Consider the following 23,965-nt stretch of genomic DNA (forward strand, 5'->3'; position numbering starts at 1 on the left):
CTGCCTTCCCCTCCAACATCCACCACCCCCATATTTCCCTTGATTGCTAATTTCTATTTATATGCCATGAGGGGAAATAATGAAAACCAGATGAGCAGGCAGAGGAAAGCTGAAGCAAGCCTTTTGGTGATGAATGCTGTGGAGGAGGATGACTGTTTATAGAGTATATCCTGCTCCACTGTGACCATGCCGGCAGCAGTGCCCCGGCTAAGAAAAGGACTGTCCCAGTAGGATGTGTGGGTTGGAGCTTCCATCGTGACTCACTTGGTAGTCATGCATGTTTGCACTTGTATGGCCCCCAAAAAAACCCAAAGCTGCAGCTTGGGACCCGCCAAGCCTGACAACTCCAAATAGCATTACGTGGGTGTGTGGAGCAGCTAAATTTACTCTAAAACAAGTGCAAAGAAGGGGAGGAGGAGGAGGGGTGGTGGTTGTTACCATTTTTGCCATTGAATTACTTAATACTGACTCAGAATTCATGTCTTTTTTTTTCTCGATGGAGTGCTAGTCGTGTGATGAGTAAAATGTGACGCAGTTACGGAGCAGTTCACGTGGCAGGATGACTGAAAAGTGAAAGAAGCCATTCATGGGCCTTGAATGTTATTTTAGACACCTCAGCTGATTAGATCAGAGATTTAAGAGACGTGTTGCGGACTTAACAGAGCCAAGTTCTGAAAATGGTGGGAGTAGGATCTGTTGCCTTATTTGGCTTAGGCTGGAAAATATCAAGTAAACACTGTCTTCCTGTTCACCGCCTTCTGAATACAGTGTAGATCTTTTCCATCCCCCTCATCCATAGTGAGGAACGATAATGAAACCTGGAAAAAAAGAGGCCTCCTATTGTATGCTATCATCTAAGGGCCAGGAGCAAACAGGGCTCAAATTGCAGCTGTGAAAGGTAACAGGAAATTGACAAATCGCTAATCCTAACTACTCAGAGCAACAAAAGGTACATTCCACCAAGAAAAGCCCGGTGAGTACTCACCACCAACTTGGAGGGATGTTTTGTGTTTTGTTTTTTCATGTAAACTTATGATTAAAATAAGACTGTATGCTAGTGAGTTTACTATTACTTTCCTTGTCTTTAAAGCGCTTAAATAATTATTCCTTAAAAGTGCCAGAGCTTTAACAGTGGTTTCTAGTTTACTTTAGCTGAAGACGTTTTAAATAATCCAAAGATCCGAGGCCTGCTGCAAACAGCAACCAAGGCCACTGCGCACACTTGTAGCTGATAATAGACACGGTTGTGTTGTTTTGTCGCCAGCGCTGCAGCTCTCCAAATTTAAACTGCTGTGTATTTTTTCCTTTGTCCAAGAGAATTTCCTGTTCACCTTTTGTGTTTCCCCAGCTGCTGGTATTTGTGGCTGACCAACCAACTCTCAAAGTGATGATCTCATCCCTTGGGGGCCCGGAGGTGGAGAAGTGCGTGGGTGTCAGTGGTGGGGGTGGAGGGGTTCAGTGGACTTCCCACGTGATAAATTCACTGACAAAAAGAGCTGGCCAAATGGGGGACTGCGGGTCACAGAGGGGGCTGGATTGGCCCCTGTCATTGCCTTTAGTGCAGGAACCATGCCATAAAAGCCCAGCATTGATAGCCCCGGTTTATTATCTTTGAACAGGTGGCCCCGGCTACTCGTAATGACCGCTCTCATATCTGATGGCACACACTCTTGGGTTTACAGCGCGGAGACCATTTGGGAGTTTGGGAACATCCCGATCTGGCTGCGTTAAAGCCCAGGGAATAAACTACAGTACATAGTTTTGTGGTGACTTGTTGGCGGGTGAGACGAGAGGGGGGTTTAGAGGGAGAGCTACTTCCTGTGAGCATAACTCACTCTGAAAACGTGGAGACTCTGTTGATGCTAGCAGCTTCGGGGCTAATCATGTCAATGACCTGTATTGTTTAGCTTTCAAGGTTACCGAGGAGAATCGCAGCAAAGAAGCCCTCCAAGAATGTAAACAGTCACATTTTGAGCTACAAGCTGTTTCTACTTGTAGCTTAAAAAAAAAAACAGGAATTCCACACCCAGCGTGAACACACACACACACATGCATACACACATGGAACAGTGATTTGCTGTTCACCACTGAACTCCCAACTTCAGAAACAGACCCACATTCCCTTAAAAATCAGCCAGCGGCCATCCATCAGATTTAGTTACTGCTCAGCAGGGCAATCAAGACACCAGACAGTGCTATTTTTTCATTAATTAATATATTTTCTGCGTTAAAGTTAACATAGTTTTCTTTTGTGCCACCCTTTAATTTTTCAGTAAGTATTTGATATTTTGTTATATTCAGACATGAGTAAATTTAAGACTGTCTCTTGCAATAAATATCATAAAATAATAGAGCTTCACATAATAAATATTTTTTTAACAAAAAAAATGTTTAACAGACATTTTTTTTTCTTTTAAAAAATAGCCAGAATTCCTCTTATGGATTTTTGAACATACAATTTACACAAGATAAAAGGAAAACAAAAAACATCGGAGAATATGCCACAGAATGTGTATGAAGAGTTCAGATGGGTGGAAGGAGAGAAACATATCCAAGTGGAGAATACTATGAGATGGATGTGCTTTCGTTAATGCAAAATGAGCATAGAAACCACGGTTTTAGTGTGGTAGCAACCAATAAACTCAAACATACCTGCTTGCTATGAATACCAGGTAACAGCTACATAATTGCCCTATAGTAGATCGTCCTTCACAGATTTGGTGAGAGGCAGATCCCACCGGGCACACAGACCCGGAGGAAAGTGCCTACCTAAAACGGAAGAAAAACTTTTTCATATATATAAAAAAATAGTGTTAATGAGGAGCTGAGGATAGACATAGAAACAGTTAAGGCAAACACTGGTCTGTAAAAACATGGTCCTGATCCAGAGAAAATAAAACTAAAAATAATCGAGTGGTTTTCGTTACTCCTTTGCTTAGCTCCTTAGGGTTCTGCAGCGAGGAGGGGAGGTGGATGGGAGGTGCTCAGAATGTCTGATAAACATTAATTTGTGACTATCATTATCATTGTCATCATAAGATCCGTTTCTAGAGTCTCCTGTGCACGGGCAATCACTGAGACCTTGGGAAGCGATCAGGAAGGCTTTTCCTGGGTCTGTGGGGCCCAGCTCTCCAGTTTACAATACACAGTGTTGGAGTTCTTGCAGCGACAGCCAGGTCTCTTAACCCGGTCATAGCAACCCTGGCATGCCTTCAGACACCCCTTGACAGGTGGGTAGCATAGCAGACAGGGGAAGAGTACCGACATTAATCCCATGCACAGGAAGCGAGAGCAGCAGTGGGAACGTGACAGTGAACAGGGGTGGTCAGCACATGAATCCCCCTCATCGTCATTGGAGCAGTGGTAGAAGATGCCCTTAACAAGGCACATACACGTGCCGTGCTCCAGTGCACTCTCAGCAGAGCAGAGGCACTGGCCGTTACACGCCAGACATGAAGGCAGGCTCCTGGGTGCTGTGCAGTCGGTGCACTTGCACTTCCCACAGCGCTCGCAGATGAACTGGTGCCCAGCAGCAGCCACCACCTCGTTGCCAGAGCCAGAAAAGTCTGATTTCCCTTTGCCCTGGGGCTTGAGTGGAGCCTCTAGTGGAGGCTGGTAAAATTGAGGTCCCTGCTGGGGCTGTAAAAGGGCCTTGGGCTTCGGCTGAGTCCGAACAGGCCGATCCGCTCGGTGGTGATGCTGTAAGCTAATGCCAGGTCTGGTGGGGGGTGAGCGTGCCAAGAGTCCCTGCTCAGAGGAGGCACTGCTGTTGCTCCCTGAGCTGGCGGCGCTTCCTGTGCTAGTAGAGCGGCTGAGCCCTGGTGCCCGAGGCCCACCATACTGCTGTCCCCCAACCAACACACTGCCCCCAGCATGATGGTGGTGACCTGATGGCCGGTGCTCATAATTGTTGTTCACATTGATGAGGATGACCTCGTGAGTCCTCTCCTGCTTTTCATGGGGTCTGGAGACCATCCGGGGTGCAGGGGGCCTACGAACCACTGAGGGTCCCTCGGTGTACTCGTTGCTAGAGCGGATGGCCTTGATTTGTTCCAGAGAGAAAATGCCGGCATGCTGGAACTCCCGCTCGTAATCCGACCTCTGCCGACTCTCTAGGGAAGGCTGCTGGATCACCACTAATGAACCGCCAGGGCCATGTTGACTTTGGAGCTCCATCTGGGGGAATCACCACTTCCGACATTCACCGTGGACATGCATCGGAAAACCTGCCAGAGGGAGGGGGGGAAGAGACAAGGAAGAGGCAGGAGATATGATCAGAAACAGTCAAGCAAAAAAAAAAAAATCCTTGTTCTAGGAAACACAGTCCTGATGGAAGAGGGGTTAACACAATCCCAAGTGTTTTTGGATTCAGAAATAATACTAATAAAAATCTAAAACTAATATATCATTACAATCATTCTTGACCCATACCATAGCAGTTATTGCACAGCTATAACATAAGATGCTGAACAGTGATTATAAATTAATGACAAATAAGTAATCTGTGCAGGCTAGTTTAATATTTGCATGTGTCTTTATAGTTAATCCAGACCAACTGTTTTCACCCTGTCAACATGACAATATGTCACTTTTGATCCCGTTAAGTGAGGCAACCCGGGAAAAAGTTGACTATTAACAAGACTTTTTGTACCTTCCTCCCCAACAGGCACACATCTAAACTTCAGCAGGCCCTACAAATACTTCCCCTGCTCATTTACATTTGTATGACTAGTTAACATTTAAATGCACCGCGGCGATGAAACGAGGACACGATCCAAGGGAACTAAATGAGCTGCCTCACTTAGTATTCTATTACTACATCAAAAAGGATTTCAGGGAAACGGGGACAAAAGTAGAGCTAGAAAACTAAGGTCAGATCAAGTTCCGACAAAATATAGACGGCAGTTAAAAAACGCTCGAAAGTCGTCAGATTAACACCTTATTTCAGTGCCGAGAAGCCCCCAATTTTTGAAGTTAATATGAACAAATTATATATATATATATATATATATATATATATATATATATATATCGTATTTGTATTTATAGGAATACGATTAGGAATTTGAACTTGAGTCTTTGGGGATGTTATTAAGCACAGCCGACCTGCAGGAGGCCGAAACTTACAGTTTACAAAAACATAAAGCCTAGGTGTCCCGTGAAGGGCTCCTTAAAACTATTGACGATTAAAAAATAAATAAAAACTACTACAATCAAAGCAGAAAGATCGATTTTGCGGCTTTGCACATAAACAATCTCACGTTTCAACTATATTAAAAAATATTTTTCTATACATTTAATAGTCTATGCGTCAAATGGCGCACTTTAAATAGGATCATATGCACAGAACGCGCTCACATGAGAAGGCATTGTTTGCAGTAATAAAAACAGGATCTTATAAAAACCACAGAGCCGGAGATCAAGAGACATTACAGGACGCGTCCGAATAGACGGGCAAAACTTATGAATGAAAACAACCGCCATGGGGGAGGGGTGTTTGTTACAGCACAGCCTCGGAACAACACTGGCGTGGAAATCCATCAACTTCACCAGTAGTCGCGATCAGTTCAACCCACAGCGGATTTTTTATTTCATGGCGAACACATGGAAAATAAGACGAAAAGTCTTTGCGCACAGCAAAACATTTGGACTTTATTGCTGCAGCGGCGCTTTCTAGGTAGCTACGTGCCCTACTATCGGGCAACAAATGCCCTAAAACCAAAGCAAAATGCGCAAAATAAGCGTAAAATCACTAAGAAGATGCATACCTATATGCAAGCATCCATAGCGTCGAATCCATCAACCGAATAATCTACCAAAACTCCATCCAAACGGAAGGGGCAATGTCCAGCTGTAGATTATGAGGTCTAATGCATAACATTCAGTCTGTTAATCCAAGTGCGAATGTATCCCTTTGCGTTATTCCCTTTTTATTTTATTTTTTTCGGTTAAGTCGTACTGAAAAGTTCAGCGTGTGTTACGCGTGCATCTGTCCCAAGATAAAGTAAATCCACGGCGGAGCTCTGATGAAGAAGGCTGAGAGGGAAAAAAATAAATAAATAAACACGCGCGAGCTTATATCCAAAAGTTTCTCCTCCTCGCGTATCTGCTGAGAATTGTATTTGAGTTCTGGCTGTAGGTTATTGTTGCGGGAAATCTGCGCTCTCGTGCAAAAGCGTCGTTATGTTGCAGACAGCGGTGCGCTCTCTTCTGCTCTGCGGGCCTGTTCAGCACTGATGAATGGGGGCTCAGGGCTTAGTGTTTGCTCGACAATCCAACTCCCATTGGCCAGCCACTCCGCTGAAAAAGGATACATCGCATCCGCTCCTGATTCATTGGGCAGATGTGGAAGGCCGGGCGATAGAGATGTGTGCACTGGTTAAGGTGGAACGGCTTTTTAAAAACGCAAACGTTGACTCAACGAGGGGGCTAGGGGAAGAAAAAAAAATACTACTTTCCGTTCTTGTGGGTTATGATTAATGGTGTGAATGAGGGTGATGTGACTAATAGTGACGTATTAAACGCCGTATTTATTTATAACATTGCTGAGTTGTCACTATTGGTACAAAGACCATACACACGCATCAAAAACAGGAAAGAAAACCACTTTACGTAGATTCAGAATTTCTGATTTATTTATTTATTTTTTGCCCATGTTTCAAAAATGTGTACCCAAATACCACGATGGTCCTTATAAGCTGAAAAATAAACCGCATATTGTTTCAAAAGGGGCATTTGATATATTTGTACTGGGCACAAAAAAAAATATTTTTATAGGATTTAGAGGAAAATATGATTATGATTAACGACAACAACATCAAAGTTAATTATTATAGGGTTTGGATGAGAAATATAAGTTTAATAAATATGGTTAAATTAGGTTAAATCTTGCACATGTCAAGAAACCTCATACGACTAGAGAAAAGTTTGTTATAGAAATAAGAAAGAATCATATATTGAGTAAAAATAGCTCCTAAACTGCAGTTTCATCGTGTCTGTGCTCTGTAGCTACCTGTTTACTGCTGTGAAATTGGCATCCATACACATCTAACTCATTAGTCTCTGTGAATTAAATACAAACTCGAGCCCAACCAGTTTCTGCCCACACAGCTGTGTCATTGTACAGACAACTCACAGAGGAAGCATCAACAGGATGTCCTCTGTCCTCTGTGGAATGTTCCCATTACGCACTAACTCGTGTCATCAGAGGAAATACAACGTGTGGCAATGAATGTTCAGTTTGTACGATTCTCTGATATGAAATCACTATCGGAGGAGTTCTGTGTTGATTTCTGTTTGGGCAGCGGTGGGGTGGGGATTTGCAGGGCAGTGTGCGCTGTAGCTTCAGACCACCTTAAGAAAAAAGCTGCCCTGCAGCCAGGGGGGAAAGGCTCCCCTCCTCACTCCTGCCACCCCCCTCTTCTCTGTTCCTGACTGTCTGGTTTGATTGGTGTCGCGGATGCGCTACATCCGGATCCATGAGAAAAGGAAGTTCAATACAAAGTCAATTTATCCTATTCAAATGGAAAAATCAATAGATGAATGACCCCCAGTGCCATTTCGGGTCAGCAAATGTTTTAAAAAAGAATAGAACAAAAAGACCTGCGGAGTGTAAAAGTGACTCCGCGGTGCAGTAATGACTTAGAGGTTGTTTTTTTCAGGCCCGATGTAAAAATGTAGCTTCTTGATGATAAAGAAAACCCTGGTAGACCGACAGATGGCCGCCTGGATCCCTGCTCTCAGTGGTCGGAAGCGCGGACGGAAATCTCACGATTACAGCAATTAGTTGATTTTCCATGGGTAGATGTGATGAATATACCAGCCCCGGCTGTTTTTTCTCCCCGTGGATGCGGAGCAGCGGTTCACCAAACTCGGGGTTTAGGAACCATCAGGGGTCCTTGTCTAATGCTGCTATTTAATTCCATAGATGTCCATGTGCATATGGAATATTCTGATTAGAGGGCTCACACTGCTCACCAACTGTATAATCAGTTAGATAACGTTTTTACCAACTTAGATTTTATTGCAGCTTTACCCAACATGTCCTGAAAATGCAGAAAAACCTGCGATTTGACTGAAGGAGTTATTCAAAATCCAGAAGAACCACAACTCATAAATTACACAAAGTGGCACTGGGAACATGTAGGACAGACAGATTTATAGGTGAATGCTAAGCTACAACAAACCAGAGCATAGGAGGTATTTAAATCCAATCAGATCTATAAGACTGCACTGCTTTAACGTGATTTGGGACGCGTTAGTTTACGGGTTTTGTCAGTACGCTGATACTGCTGTAAATTCAGGGCTGGACGTCTTTAACAGTGCAAACTACCACACTGGCTGACCACTGTTATATGGGATTAAAATAAGGCAACCAAAGGCAATAAGTGGATCGATGACAGTATGAATACATTATCATTTTTATTTGATCAAACATGACAGCACACCATATCCTTCAAAGTCAAAAAATAAAGCAATAGTGTCAATGCTGCAATCTACAGTCTTATTTTAAAGTCACCATTATAAAACTGATGAGATTCTTTGGCCTAACATTGAGGTTTGAAAACATTTAACACTGTGTAATGAAGCAGACTGGTACAGTTAAAACATATAACTCTAAAATAATAGAAATAAAGAAGAAAATCCTAATTTTGACTTTTTCCACAACGGTGTGATCAGAAGAAACACAGGCCACTGTGTTGCTGCTGATAGCTGATATACGACTGGATGACAGAGTGAGGGATTCGGGGCTTCACAGTGTTCAGGGCACTTTCAAAGTGTCTGGCTTCGATGTGCCGAGCTTTGATGTCCTCTTGCAGGGCCAGGAGGGCAGCCTCTCTACATACTGCAGTTATCTGGGACAGGAAACAGACACAGTCAGGAAACAGACACAGTTACAGTCAGCAGTCAGGCAAAGCACTCCATCCACTGAGCACTACTGAATCATATGAGGGAGCACATTTAGATGCTGATCGATGTCATGATAGACTAGTCATGTAGGTTGATGTGCTTCAGTAACAGAGCAGTAATTTAGTAAGAAAATCATACCTCATATCTTTTATGTCATATAAAAGAAGAATCTGAGAGAGTGTTTAAGAAGAGTATGAACCAAAACAAAATGAACACTGTTTTTTGTTTCAAGTTTAGAGTTACTTAATTTGCAAAACAACAATGAACCATGGTGAGTTAATTTCATAAAATGTGCTTCACTGCAGTTCCCTGTTGTAGTTTTCCTTCTCAGTGCCTGTCCAACTTTTCTGATCTGCCATGTCTAAAATATAAATACAGGCATTCTCCTGCAGCCTTGTTGCTACAGTACTGATGGAATTATGCAATGGCATGGAGGAGTGCTGCAGTCAGCGCAGGTGACCTTTGAGAGAGATTCTGCACACGCCAGAGGAGTGACTCACTTCCGAATTGGTGGCGATGGCTGATGAAGGCCAGGCACCTTTCCCAGCAGTGCCAGCCTCCTCCCTTTGTAGAAGCATAGCTTTGTTCTCAGCCAGTGTGGCTTACACAACTCCCTCCAACTAGAAAAGCCTCGCAGGAAACTATTGCTGTACAACCACTGATAACGTCTGGTGGGAGGTTAGTGGGACAGGTAGTCATGTGATCCTGGAGAGCTGTCTAACAATGAATGGTAAAACAAGGCATGTGTCCAGGGAAGAGACTGGCCACCCCCCTACAATTACAGTATGATGCATGCTGGGTGGTATGCAAGTTGATTTTCTTTTTTTTTTTTTTTAAGCAATGTGCATTACTCAAAAATGGATAAAGGCATCGACTGACAGAGAAAATGCACTTACATGTACGGATAAGGATACATTAAATCAGCTGATATCATCATGATGTATTTAGGACATCATCCTAGTAAGGTAGGCTTCAATATTTAGCAGAAAACACATTTTGAAACACATTTTTCAAAATGACAGTCATGGCGTTTTGCAAGGCCAGAGAGTAAAATGAGGGGAGATAGCTGTCTGAATGTGCTCTGGCCCTGCTAGCATGCATGGCTCAGGACAGGTGCTTTGCAGATGTCAGGATGTGAGGCCCATTTCCCCCCTCATTCTGTTTCAACCCAATGAGCAACATGATTTAGGCAGGGTAAACACACGGGGCTGGGTTAATTTTGTATGAGGGCTTCCCATCATTCAAGTCGTTTAGGCCTGTCAGTAATAATGATGCAAAACAATGAGGCCATGTATCCCAGTTGCATGTTTACAAACGCACAGCGGCTGAGCGAGCGAGCAGGGAAGAGGGCAAAAGAGAGAGTGTGAGAAGATGCCACATGTTGAACAATGTGATTTAGTATTGTTTCCAAGCAACATCCATAAACAGGAACAGACAAACATGGCTGGACAATCAAACTGTAATTTCTTTATTTACAGTGAAACTTGACTTTAAGGACATGTTAGCTTTCCTCTTCCTCAATCGCATGATTCAATGCTTAATAATTATTTGCTTGTTTACTTCCATAACACTCCTTAGGTTATTGATTAGGAAAAAAAAAGAAGAAGAAGGGGGAGGAGGAAATATCGCTCCTCTGAAGTACACAACCGATACATGCACGCGTGTGCGCGCACACACAGGCCCCTTACATTCATACTGGCTGGGTTTATGAGCTGTTCTGTGAAGGCGATCAACAAGCCAGTGTTTCCTGCTGTGTGTTTGCCTGTACAGGCCTTGAAAAAAAATTAAAGCCACAAAGGCAAACAGGGTGAGCGAAAGAGCCAGTTTGTTTGTAAACGTGAAGGCATTTCCAGACCGGAGCCAAAAGTCCTGCGCCGACTCCCCTCCAGGACTACCTTGATACCCCTAAACACCCCCAAAAAGCAACCTACCACCCCCTAAAGATGGGCCCCCTGTGCTACTGAGAGGGAAAAGAGGAGGGAGGCGAAATCTGCAAATGCACAGAAATGAGATGTGCGTAGGGGGGTTGGTGGCAAAGAGTGCTGACTTGTGGCAGGCCAAATAAATTATAGATCTCTCTTTTTTAATGTTATTGCAATGCAGACTTTATTTTTCATTCCCTTCATAAATAATGTCAGCAATCACTTAAATATATGGAAAGGACTAAGCTGATGCATTGCAGTGGCTGCTCTCTGGTGATGTCTTCATGGTGGTGGCGTGTCGCCAGTCATAAAGGCAAAGCAAGCGAGAAAAAAAAAAGTAATCATCAAGGACCTCTCAGTTTGAAGACGTGGTAAAACTTGCTGACTCAAAATGACCCAAAAAGTCTGAGTCAAAGAGGTTTGATGACGAAGCAAAAACTGTGTAAAGTAACAATTTGTACAGTAAGGTCCTTCATCTGCCTGCTGGGTTCAGGTTAAAGGCAGCAGAAAAGTGTACTGTAATGAAAATCATAGTAGACAGTATCCATCTATATTCATGTATTCATACATGAATTATTGGCAATTGAAGAAGAATCAACTCAGGACATTCGCCAAAGTCGGCCTGTTTTTCAGATCTGGCAATTCAGGACAGGAACCAGCAACTCTTGAGCTGCAAGTGGCTCTTTTTCCTCATTCTTTATTGGCTCCCTCTGAGTTTGCCAAAAACTGATCATGAATACAAAAATGAACAACGGTTATTTTTAAAGATTTGCTCGCTTTCAGCAGCAAGGCTTGATCAGTGGCTTGACTCTAGTCAGAATTAAATTGAAACTTTATTATCAAAGTAAGCTACTTTCAGTTAGATTCATTTGTACTGCCAAAGACAGTCAGAATGTATTAAATGTAACAAAAACAGAGCAATAATGCAATAAAAATGACCAGTTAAATATCAAATACTCACATAGCCCACTGCAGAACAGTCACATCGGGTAAAAGATTTTAAATCACACATATTAATAATGTTGATAGACTAATCTATACTTTATAGTCACATTCATTAGCAGCTCCCTACAGATTTCCTGGAGCACAAATTAATCAAAAATGACTGTTCTGGTGGTAAACATTTCCTGAATTTTCCAGAGAATTACTTTCACTGTTCTTGCAAGAGGCTAATCTGATATCACATGAACTTACTATGTAGGTGCCTGCAGGGTAGGGTAATAGGATCGAGTGTTTAACATCTGAGCAAAATATGCTGTCCATTTGTATTCTTACATCCAGCCCAACCAACCAGGGTCAAGGAAAGTACCAGACACATTACCTACGTGAAAGTCGTTTTGAAACCAAGCTTTATGAATCTGTTCAAGAGTGTTAGGCTGCTATGCACAAGCAAGAGGAAATTAAATTTGCACAAAATGGACTAAGGATGAAAGAACATGGAAAAATGGACAATAAAAATAAAATGTAAAAAAAAGAAGTATAATTGAAGGTGGACACGTTAGACTTTAACCAAGCTGGAAAACCTATGCTTGAAACCCCATCTGTATCCATGTCGCCAACATCGAAAATGTCCCGAATCCTTAAAACAGTCATTCCGCCTTAACAAAATGTCAGCTGTGCCTCTTTGACTGTAGAGCTTTAAGATGGGTCGCTGGAAAAGTGATAGTCAATTGGAGCTCCTGCCACATCCTTGTTTCCACATATTCCTCTAATGACAAGTTTCCTCTTGTGGTTCTAAGACCTCTTTAAAAACCCAAAGGTCACATGCTTCAACCTACAAACATTTATTCCTCAACACTACAATGTATGCAAGGACTGATAGTAGGTTTACTGAAAAGACGAGAGAATTTATCATGATTTCTCAGAACTACTGTAAATTGCATGGCAAATTCAGTGATGAGAGTAGCGAGAAAGAGAGGGTCAGGCTCCCATAATGACATGCTTTGTGGAGGCTGGCAGGCACATTTACTTCCACAGGCCTGTCGGTCATCTGATGCTGACAGGAAAAGTAATTTAGATCTTCTTTTGATCTTTAATTGAACATTTACTTCTTTAAAGAAAGAAAGAAAGTCAAAATGTGATTCTTGGTCAAAAACACTAAAAGTTTGATTTAATGTGGAACGTGAAAAATGTTCAAAACTTACACTCAGAAATTTATTACAAACATCATCTTAGAGGGGATACATATCTGCAGACTGGAAACATTATTCTTGAAAGAGCAGAAATAAACACATAGTTTGTTGATTTTAATAATTTCTTACTAAAAGTTCAAAAATGACATATTGCACTTAAAAATGTAAGAAAGATGAACACTATTGTATTGTCCACAGTACTGAAAGGTGGTCTATAATGCTCATTTCTAGCTCCCTCTATATTTTTTCATTTTTGGTCTCTAGTAGAATTATTTTTCATTATTCATGTTGGCCATGCTGAATATGAGGATCCATGACTAACTATAAGGGAAAGCACAACAGTTCTACTTTACATATAGAAATAGAAAAAAGTGGGAGTAAGTACATTTGCAAGACAACTTATGTGAAACCACCCACTCTCCTTCGCTAATGATTCAGATTTTTCTTATAGCTGTGAGAGCTTTGTGGCTGATAGAAAATGAAAAGCCTATTTATTAGTTATTCATTTACATATTTTATACATGTTTCTTTATTATTAGTTAACATCTTTATTTTTCAAAATAGAGAGTATAGGAAAAAATTACTACAGAAAGAAATTGTAATAAATTTTGACTCAGTCTTGCGTTGTGACAGATAAAGCCAGAGGATTTTAGCCAGTGAAGCCATCTTAATGGGGTTACCAAATGAGGATGGGCACTTCCAGGGCTTACTTTTGCTCAAGGCTGCTAGCCGCCTCTGGCCTCCTTGTGCGCTCAGTCATTAGGGTACCACAACATGAAACCCTGGATACAACAGCAGCCTTTATGCCCCACTGGTCACTGTACTGCACCTCCATTCCTAGCCACAACTACACCCTATATCATGCCGTTTCAGTGCACACTTTTAACACATTGGATATATATACTGTATGTTGAGTGATATACTACGGCACATCCAGCACTGTATGTGAGGTCTTGTTGTCCTTGTAAGACAACGCAAAACTTTATTGACTTGCGAGAGGAAATTAAGCCGTTATAGCGGCAAATGGTAACAAGATACAGCAAAGAATAACAGAGTATAAATAAGAACACGGCAAAGCTCAGGTTAAACAAACACACCCGACACTTTTTAGCACTAGAACATGGCAGGAAACGCATATAAGTGGAATAAAAAAGTTATTTGAATATCAACATTTCCATGGAGATGGAAAACAGTAACCGTAATAATCAAAGCATACTGTGGTCATGGAATAACTGGAAGTGAGACAGCACACAGATGGACGATACCGAAAAATTGAAGCGGTAAAATAAAGTTAAAGCTTACACTGTTTAGACACTGTGGAAAAAGTGACTGCATGTCTATTGACACCTACGTGTCTAAGGAGCGCTATGAGCAGTGTATGGTGACTACACTGTACAGGTGCAATGTAAAGAAGAATACAAACCTCGCACAAAAAGTACAAAAAGATGTAAATTTGAATCTGAATGCTTAACATTCGAGTATGCGCACACCACAAATGCACTGTACACATACACATCCAAACATGCAAACACCTACAAAACCACCAAAGCACACTGTGACATATATTCTACACGTACACAGCCAAAAAAAAAAAATCTGTATTTTTCTCTGCAGTATTTCCCTGGTGGGGGTAATACTGCGTGTGCCATGAGACAACCTGTTCAGCACGACGAAAATAAACCCTTCTCGAGGTGGAGGAGAGGGGAAAAAAAAGCTTGTGACTGCTGGCAGCACATACCAGCGTTCTCAGGTCAAATCTGTCTGGTGTACTTTTCGCTTCCTACTTCAACAAAAGCGCTCAGTGAGTGTATCAGACGGCCTTAATGAAGGGCTTGTTAGCCGGGCTACCGGCAGCAGATCCACTAGACCCGGAGTGTGTGTTTACTATCAATCCGCCCTTGTGTCTACAGCGGGCTACATCCAGTCCTTCCCCCCTCCTCTCTCCTGCCTCACCCGCCCGCCCTCCCTCACACACAAACGGCCACATTTACAGGAGCGAGCCCCGACAACTCCCCCTCCACCCCGCCTGCCACAAAACCTCTCCTCCATCACTCCACAAGTCCTGCACACATACACTGCAGTGCAGAGAGGTGCAGGCACACACCCTCTCTGAACACATTGCACTTTCCTGCAGTGTGCAGGCATGTGAGCACACATATGCAACACACAGATAAGGTTTATAAGGTCAATATCGAAAAACTTACTCGAAAAAAAGAAAAGCTACACATGCGTCCTCACATGCATGTTTAGACAGAAATGCATGTGCACATACACATACATGTATCCAGTACATATACATATAGGTATTAACTTCATGCAAAGACCTACATTCTTGGTTACATAGTGTTTCGTCGAGCAAACATTTGCATGTTTGCTTAACAAACAGTTAAACACTCATTTAACCTTCAGAAGTCGCAGCTAGAAGAAGCAGCTTATTCTTTTATCTTCATGACTTACTTATCAGTCATAACTGTAAAACAAGAATGCACAACATGCCACAAGTGCAAATTCTTAATAATCAATCCTATCGATAGGTTTGACTAATATTAGGACTGATGCAGAGCTGTCATACCTGATCAAATTTTTATAATTTTTTTTCTAAGTGAATACAAACAAATAGGGGGCAGTGATTATAATAATGTATCTTTAGTTTTCTGCATTAATCAATTGCTCAATAAGACATTAGAAAAATAATGGCATTTGTTCATAAAAATTTCCCATGTTAATGTTTTTAGGCCCAAGTTGACATCCTGCGATATCAGTGTTGACTGCAGATTTTTGTGCTGTAACACAAGACAAAGGGAGTGGGGAGTAACTTACCTTGAAAATTTACCCAATCTATAATTAAATATGAACAAAAAAGGAAGAAAAAAAATGTATAACTGGAGTTTAACTGAACTCATAAAACTTTGTTCACTCAGGAAGAAAATTAAACTAAACTTAGGCCCAAAGAGGAGCTCTTATTCAAAATAATCACCCCTAGCCCCACCACAGTATCATCCCCAACCCCTTTACTGGAAAAAAAAAAGGGGGGGGCTGCTGCATCCAATTTTCTTGGAGGAAATTAAATAATACATAAATCAAACGACGTTGGGGGTGCAGAGCCCAAACTCTTAACCAGAAATAAAACATTTCATCCTCCAAAGAAGCAAAGAGGAAGTGTCTGCAGTGACATGCTTCTGCCAAGAGAAACAAGGCCTGACCACAACTCCATGTGAAACCTATTTAAGATTACAAGGCGAGAGTGAGAGAGGAGGTTAAAGAGAGGGAGGTGAGGTTAAGCATGGAAGGAGGAGAGTCACGTGGGGAAAAGGGAGGGGGTGGGGGGCGGTGGGGGGATGGAAACATGGCACATGATCATAAATAACAGAGCGGAGGTGTGTGAGCTGTGGATGAACGTGCACATGCTTGTGCTCTCAGCAGAGGAATTTAGATTCCATAGAAAACTCCGATGATGAAATTGAACTCGTGCGGGCTTTCCTCGCCATATGTTACGGCTGAGACAACAGACATCAAGGAAGATATTACATATGTATTCCAGCAGGCAATCAACTCCAATTTTATGCTTTAAAATATTGGTGTTTGTAAAGTATTAACATATTTAGCCTAAAATCTGAATAATGCCACGATGTTCACACTGTGTGGAAAACAGAGTGGAACGTGGGACACTGTACTTCAGACTCTTGGTGGCACTTTTCAAATGTAGAGCCATCATTGTTTCCCTCTAGAGAAAGTCTGCAAAGTGTGTGTTTAATTCATTTTTTAAAAGTTGTATTTTATTGCATATATTTTATTTGATTTTATTGCATCACTGCCTTCATTTCACTCCCCATTCCTGTGTAGCCAGTCAAGACAATTATAAATGTCTGATTTCTGACATGGTCAGACTTCTCCCCAGTACTGAACTTTACGTTATAGCTTATACTCCTTGGACCTGTAAGTGTAAGCCAACTAACCGCCACGGTGAAAGGTTATGACTATTAAAGAGACCACTATAGAGAGTAATGCAGTGTAAATAAAGGTAGAGCAAATAAATTGAACAGATCAGTGGGGAAAAGTAGTTGCAACATGCCTTTCTTTCTTTCTTTTTATAAATTGTTGATTGCTGTAGTGTATATAACATAGCCTGTAACATAGCCTTGAAATTAAAGAAGGATTAAATATATACCAGTACTCAAACTGATATTATGTTATTATTTATATGACAAATGAGATTATATTTCTTTTCTTGCTCTTTTGTACAGATTACAGATTAGTCCCGCTACCTCTGCTTGTTATCATATAGTGAAAATCAGATAGAGTGAAAGCTCTAATAGTCACTCGGTATTCACTATGCAAATAAAGACAAACATTTTCTGAACATGTAGGAAATGTTTGTCACGAAAGTGGTGGTTTTTCCTCTGTTAGATGACTCACTGATAATATTAAGAAACCTCCTACAACATCTACCAAATAACTTGCAGCTCAGGCGTTTCAGTGTTATCATATTAAGCCATTGTCCACTCTATGTTTTGGAAAGACCCATGTGGGATAGCACCTGTGTTGGGGCTACACCCTGTTAAGGTGTTGTACGCATGTGTGTGGGTGTGTGTGTGTGTGTGTAGAGTAGCATTGCTGGGCCTCGCCTTTAAGGGCACATTTGTCCTCACCCCTTAATCAGATGAATGAAAGCTTCACATTCTCTGTGGACTTGGGAAGGCAAGGATGGCATATTTACCAAACACGCCCACAGTGAGGTGACCTGGAGACAGCTCTGATTGGGTCTGTCTGTGCATGTGTGCGTGTGCATGTGTGGTGTGTATGCATTTTGTAATGCCAAGGCAGGTGAAACTCCAGACGTGTCATATGAACATTTTTCTTTCCTATTTGCTTCATCTTTCACGAGATGCATATTACCTGCATATACACAGTGAATGTTCATGTTATAATAATTTGTTATAATATACAAATTTCCCACATGTGGGACTAATAAAGGTTATCTTATCTTATCTTATTAGTGGTATTACACTATACACATACATTATATACAAGTTCTAAATTTTAAGTTGCACCAAAAAAGGATCCAAATATCCTGTAAAGCTTCTGAATGTGCTAGTTAATATAACTAAATGTGCAAATCATTACAATAAGTTAGACTGCAATTATTTAATTTCCAATAAATCTAGTTTTAAATTAACAGACAGACTAAATAGGCTCTATAAGGGAGAGTTACCTGAGAAGCATAATATCCTGTCTCATGTTCATATACTAAATATGAAGTTACCGTGAGCAGCCGGCTAATTTAGTCTAGCATAGTGGGAGAAACCGCTAGCCTGGCTGCGTCCAAAGGCAACAAAATCTACCCACCACTGTAAAAATGACAAATACCTGTTTTACACAGGGTTAAGAGGCAGATTATTTCTTGGTCCTGACAATTTGCCAGACAACTGGACTCCAGAGAAAGAGAGTCTCCAGGAATTGAAACTGAATTAACTGTGTGTTCTTGTCACTGTCCATTTCCTTTTTAGCGTCCTCCTCTAATTTTATTAGCTACTTTCAGGTGGGTAAGTGCACCCCCCTCCTCTCTTCTGTTTCTCCACAATTTGCCATCTTCCTCTTCACGTGTCTCCTCTCTGTCCCTTTCTATGTTCCTACTCTCTTGCTCAGTTTCTTTCTTTTTTGGCTTTTGCTACCCACGTTCTGTCTTCTTTCCTAGCCAAGGGAAACAGTATGTTGGGTACGCTTAAGGGCTTATATTTCCCAGAAAAATTCAATTGGTGCTCACCATGTACTCACACATAAACCACAGTGAAGGCTTTATATATAAAATGTAAAATCGGGGGCCAATTGGAGCCATTTCTCTCGCTGTGACATCTGGCCTTTTGCAGGCCACAGAAGCTGGCTGGCAGTAGCAGCGAGGGAAATGTTTTCTTTTTTAACCTTTCTAAAAACAACATGTTCACAATGTCAAGAGGTAACAGGCTTGCTGGGAAGGAAGTGAAGTGAGGTGTTTCACAGTCATGGAATTGCAGAGGTGTGAATGGCTTTTTCCTCGCAGCATTTGTTAAGCGCTTTCCATATCAACAAAGACTGCGTCTGAGTGGCAGCGTGACCGTGTCGGCGGTCGGTCAGCCACACAGAAAATAAAACGCAGACACATGCACGCAGTCAAGACAAGAGGTTAGAGCATATTTTGGCAAATACCTGCCAAAGTCAGACCTTGTCAGACGCACTTTCCACAAAAGCTGACAAGTTTATTTGATGATTGCAGATCTTTTTTCTTTTTTTTTTTCCATGGCTAATATCTGATTCATACATTGTGTAATGTCACTGTTATTCAAACAGCAACACGTTTTTGTTGATGCATTTCTTTTGCGCCTGTGTCCTTGGTGATAAAAATCTTTGCAACAACAAATACCAGGCCATAAATCAGACAGACAACACAGAGCCAGAGGAGGAACAGCCACAACCACAACAGGTGTTAAGAGGAAACCATTTGTCTTCCTGTGAGGGTGGTTTTACTATGTGTGTGTGCGTGTGTGTGTGTGTCACAATACAACAAGGCTGTACTTACAATCAATTTCTTTTTTTTTGTTTTTAATAGTCGCATTGCAGCTACTGCTCGCCGGCTCAGGTTTCTATTTTTAATGAATAATTTTTAAAAATCCAAACTACTTTTAGATATTACAGAAAAAACAAATCACTGCTTCATCAAACTACATCATAATACACTCTGACTTAGTTGACTGGGATGTGCAAATGTGCTTAGCTATCTTGTAAAGGGGAGTATTAAGCTTTGCAGGCTGCTGTTGATCTGCCTTATTTGTATGTCCTGCATTGGAACAGACTTGCTCTTGCCAGTGTGGAAGAAGAAAAAAAAAACATTAAGAAAACAATTGCGCCAGTGAGTTTGAATGGATGTCAGCCAAGCGTCCCAGACACCTGGGCTTGGACCAAACAGCTCTCCCCCTGTTGGAGCAAAAAGACCCACCGCTATGGAGGTCGCAGCCGGTCAAAGGCATCTGTGGCTGAACACAAAGATATTCTGATACGGCTGAGCGCTGCAGCTTGAAGTTTTATTAAAATGCCTGAACAACCGTCCCCCAACCCACCCCCTTTTTTGGACATGAATGTTACAGGGCTGTGAGATCAGCAGGAGGGCACCCAGCAGGGTTGGTGCTGCCTATCACTTGTTGCCACCTCTACGTGATCTGCATCTAAATACTTTGAGCTGTGTCCTTACTGTGATCATGCTGAGAAGTCTTGATATTTAGCTTTTTCTCAGCAACTTGTCAACATCTGCCAAATGCTCATTACTGCGGTGTTTTTATATTCCACTTCACGGAGGTCACTTTTCAAACAAGCACCACGGGGAGGTCTGTGACATCCAATGTTAATAGAGTACGAGCTGCGCACTCAGGGACTGTCATTACTCCTTTTAATGACTCAGTTCATTTCCTGTTTATTCAAAACACGTTGGAGAGAGAAAAACATCAATACTGAGCATCTGTGGATTTTTCCAAGGAAAGAAGCCCTAAAAGCAAACTGAAATTTCCTATTTGCTCGGTTATTAGCAAAAAAAACATGTATTTTCAAATAAATTTAGTCAAAGGCTGCTCATGTTTTAGGTCCGTGGCCCTTTCTGCCTTCACTTGTCTGACGATGCAAAACAGTGACAATCTGCACTGAAGCTTCAGGGAGCCAAAGCTCTGTCATGGAACCCGTTTTTCTCGTCTGGTAATCATAATAGTTCAAGAGTTCATTGTGTTATCCATTTTCAGTTAAGGTGAGGGTTATTTGGCTCTAATCAATCATTCACTCAAGTCATGTATCAGACACATTTATGCAATTTGTTTTTTTTTAGCAGAAGCAGTTAAAACCAGCTTATTCCTACAACTAGCTGTGCAAAACACTGAATCCCCTTATCCCCTCCTTCCAAGCTATGATTAGCTAGACTGTCATTTCTACCGAGGAAACAGGGTGGGGAAACATACCTATAACTGAAAAAAGTTCCTGTGGGGTTATGTTAGGTGTTACCCTAAATACCACTTACACATCAAGACTAATATGACTGACATCTTCCTAAAAGACGGAGGAGAAAATGTTGATTTAATAAAGAACATTCAGAGCTTTGAATGCCTTTCATGACCCCACACTGCTTTTATATTGGCTCTGGGGCCAATTGATAAATGATAGTGTTTGATTGTTTTTTTTAGTTTTCTGTCCAAGTTTTACTGCATTGTCCATCTGTTTGGGATCATAGTCATGCTGAAAAAAAAGTTATTGCCATTCAGATGCCTAATGGTTTTGCATGGTGGATCAAAAGCTGACGGTACTTTTCTGTGTACCGTATTTTTCGGACCATAAGGCGCACCGGATTATAGGCACACTGTCAATGAACATGTCTGTTTTCATACATAAGGCGCACCGGATTATAAGGCGCATTAAGCGAAACAAAACAGTCAGATAAGTCAAACTTTACTCAACTCATTCTTCTTGCTTCCTCCACTTCTGTACCATTGATTCATTAACGTTGCATTCTCTCAGCTGCTCTATTCCCATGTTGTTGGAGTATATTAATGACCTCGTATTATGGATGGATTATCTCAGTTGTTCTCCTGACTGAAGTTTGGTCTGTTTACAGCATCCTGTCATGTGACTGCATTTGTCCCTAACCATCAGGAACCCTCACATTAACTTTTATTGAGTGAAAAAAAATTAGCATTCATCCTCCAGCTTCACTGTGTTTATGTTACGATCACGTAGCACATCATTACACACCAGCTAGTGGAACTTCGGTAACCCTACAAAAGTCAGCTGTTTAGTTTTCTGTTTTCATTTATGTTGGAAGTGATAGCAGAGCTGTAAGTTTTAGTTTTTTCAGAAATCCCTCCTCAGTCAGAACATGGTATGTCATGTTTAGGTGGAAACCAGCGAGCTAACTTCCTGCTAACTTCTATCTCAGTTAAATTGAATAAATTCTGTTTTCATGGATGCCTGGATGTTAAACTTGATAGTTACACCTGGTAAAGCAGCAACGCTGATCATTTTATTAAAGATGAAAGAATTTAGACAGTTTTTAACTCTCAGTGATGCCGCAGTGTTTGTTTGACTTTGGGACCTGAACCGGATGGAGTTTTGGACCCAGATTATTCCGCGAGGCTCCTGACTGTGGTAGCCATAATGCTACGACAATCCATCAAGCGGTGCGGCTTCGTAGCTTACCAAAGTTGTAATAAAACATTTTTTGACAGATTTTTCAGCGCTGTGTACGAATCATTTCGAGGTCAGTAAGCACAACCAGAATTCATACATAAGGTGCACCGGATTATAAGGTGCACCGGATTATAAGGCGCACCGGATTATAAGGCGCACTGTCGATTTTTGGGAAAATTAAAGGATTTTAAGTGCGCCCTATAGTGCGGAAAATACGGTAAATCCATCAATTCTGGCAATCTCTCCAACCACACAGTACGAAACCGCAAACCATGACAGAGACTCCACCATGTTCTACAGACAGCTGAAGACACTCACAGCTCTACTGCTGTTCTGACCTCCTCCGTACATACAGAAGGCAATTTGAAACAAAAATGTTAAATTTGGGCTCATCATTACATAAGACCTGATGATCTTTCTGAGACCATTTCTGGCGAGGCTTCAGTGAACACTAGATGGATCGGTCCAATGGATCCCTCAGGTTTTGTATCAGGCCTTTGCTGGATTTTTGCCTGCTACCTAATAACAAGACTTTCAAACACTGTTCATCTGCTGTAGAACATTTTTAGACCTAATGCTTCCTTTTTATGTCCTCTTATCCAGTTTCTCAGTTTCTTCAAGAACACAATGATCACAGATACATGCTGCGATATGAATAAGTTCAGTTTTCTGCTGAGCTGGGAATCGCTTGTTAGTGCAAAAATGCTACCTTTCATGCTGAGTTATCTTTGGAATTTACTGTAGATTCAAGTGAAGAAATGGAAACAAATTACATCCTCATTTGCCCAAAGTTAAAATGGGTTATCTGTTATGTGTAGACACATCACTGGTTCATCCCTTGCAGTAGGTCCCTTTTTTAATGCTTGAATGATTCATATGTCAGCGTTAAGTGGCTGATCGGGGAAAAAAGAATCATAAAACAAAAAAACAAGAAAAAAATCTGAAATTTTTACTGTTTTTAAACAAATGCAAAGAAAGAAAAACAAAACAACTTTTGCCTAGATGGCAAACACCCTCATTTTGGAATGAACATTAAAAGAAGAAGAATAACAGCTGTGAAATTTGATATGGCTTCTTTTTCTTCTTCTTTTAAATTAATGTACAAACAAGGCCTGGAACTGACTTGGTACATCTGACAGGGTGCAATAAATCCCCGGGGTCTTTTCCTGTCAGGACTTGATCAGAAAAGGAAAAAAAAAATAGCATCACACTGTTTTTCAGAAGCAAGTTAAGCCCTTCTTCTCCTTCACGACAACACTCCGATTACAGTATCAAATGCTGCTTCTGTTTGGAGGAGTGATGGCAGAGGTGAGGAGGGAAAGCCAGAAGCAATTTTCTAGGATGAGTGTGAGTTAAAAGTGTGTTGAGGGGTGTTGAGGGTGGAAAGTTTAGTGGGAAGCTGAGGGTTGTGAAACCAGATGTCACTCCAGGCAGGTAGGAAGACAGGTGATTTTAACAAGCTTCTACGGCTGAGCAGACAACTACTGTGACCTCTTGAGTGACCTCCACACCTCCTCCTCTCGAGATCCTGCCTCCTTCTCCTCTCAGACAAGTTTGAAATCTCAAGAATGTAATTAAAGTCAAAGCTTCAAGTAGTCATACTGCCATCACTGAAGACTGAATTGTACTGAATTCATCCATTTGTGCATTATTTCTAGTTCTATGTGAATCATATTTGAAACGATAATATATATAGTAAAATATTCACTATAAAATTCCAGTTTTAGTGGCTTAATGACTGAAGAAGTTGGATAACAATCAGGTGACCTGTGAACTCTGAACCAGATGGATAAATCTGGGGCGAAC

The 23,965-nt window shown here is 41.4% G+C and overlaps 2 protein-coding genes across 2 annotated transcripts in view; both read right to left on the minus strand.

Moving 5' to 3' along the window:
* Nucleotides 1-2,227: 2,227 nt before the first annotated feature.
* spry1 (sprouty homolog 1, antagonist of FGF signaling (Drosophila)) lies at nt 2,228-6,302 on the minus strand. The gene is made up of 2 exons (XM_063493437.1): nt 5,769-6,302; nt 2,228-4,226 (listed from the first exon to the last, which is right to left on the minus strand). The coding sequence occupies exon 2, from the start codon at nt 4,174-4,176 to the stop codon at nt 3,094-3,096; it is 1,083 nt and encodes a 360-aa protein (XP_063349507.1). The 5' UTR covers nt 4,177-4,226; nt 5,769-6,302; the 3' UTR covers nt 2,228-3,093.
* Nucleotides 6,303-8,401: 2,099 nt separating this feature from the next.
* The window catches only part of afg2a (AFG2 AAA ATPase homolog A), a 107,807-nt gene continuing 92,243 nt past the window's right edge, over nt 8,402-23,965 (minus strand). The window contains exon 17 of the mRNA XM_063485127.1: nt 8,402-8,855. Within this exon, the coding sequence (XP_063341197.1) occupies nt 8,676-8,855 (180 nt within the window). The 3' untranslated portion in view covers nt 8,402-8,675. The remainder of the gene's footprint in view (nt 8,856-23,965) is intronic.

Source organism: Pelmatolapia mariae, linkage group LG2 (assembly GCF_036321145.2).
Source record: "Pelmatolapia mariae isolate MD_Pm_ZW linkage group LG2, Pm_UMD_F_2, whole genome shotgun sequence".
Lineage (NCBI taxonomy): Eukaryota > Metazoa > Chordata > Actinopteri > Cichliformes > Cichlidae > Pelmatolapia > Pelmatolapia mariae.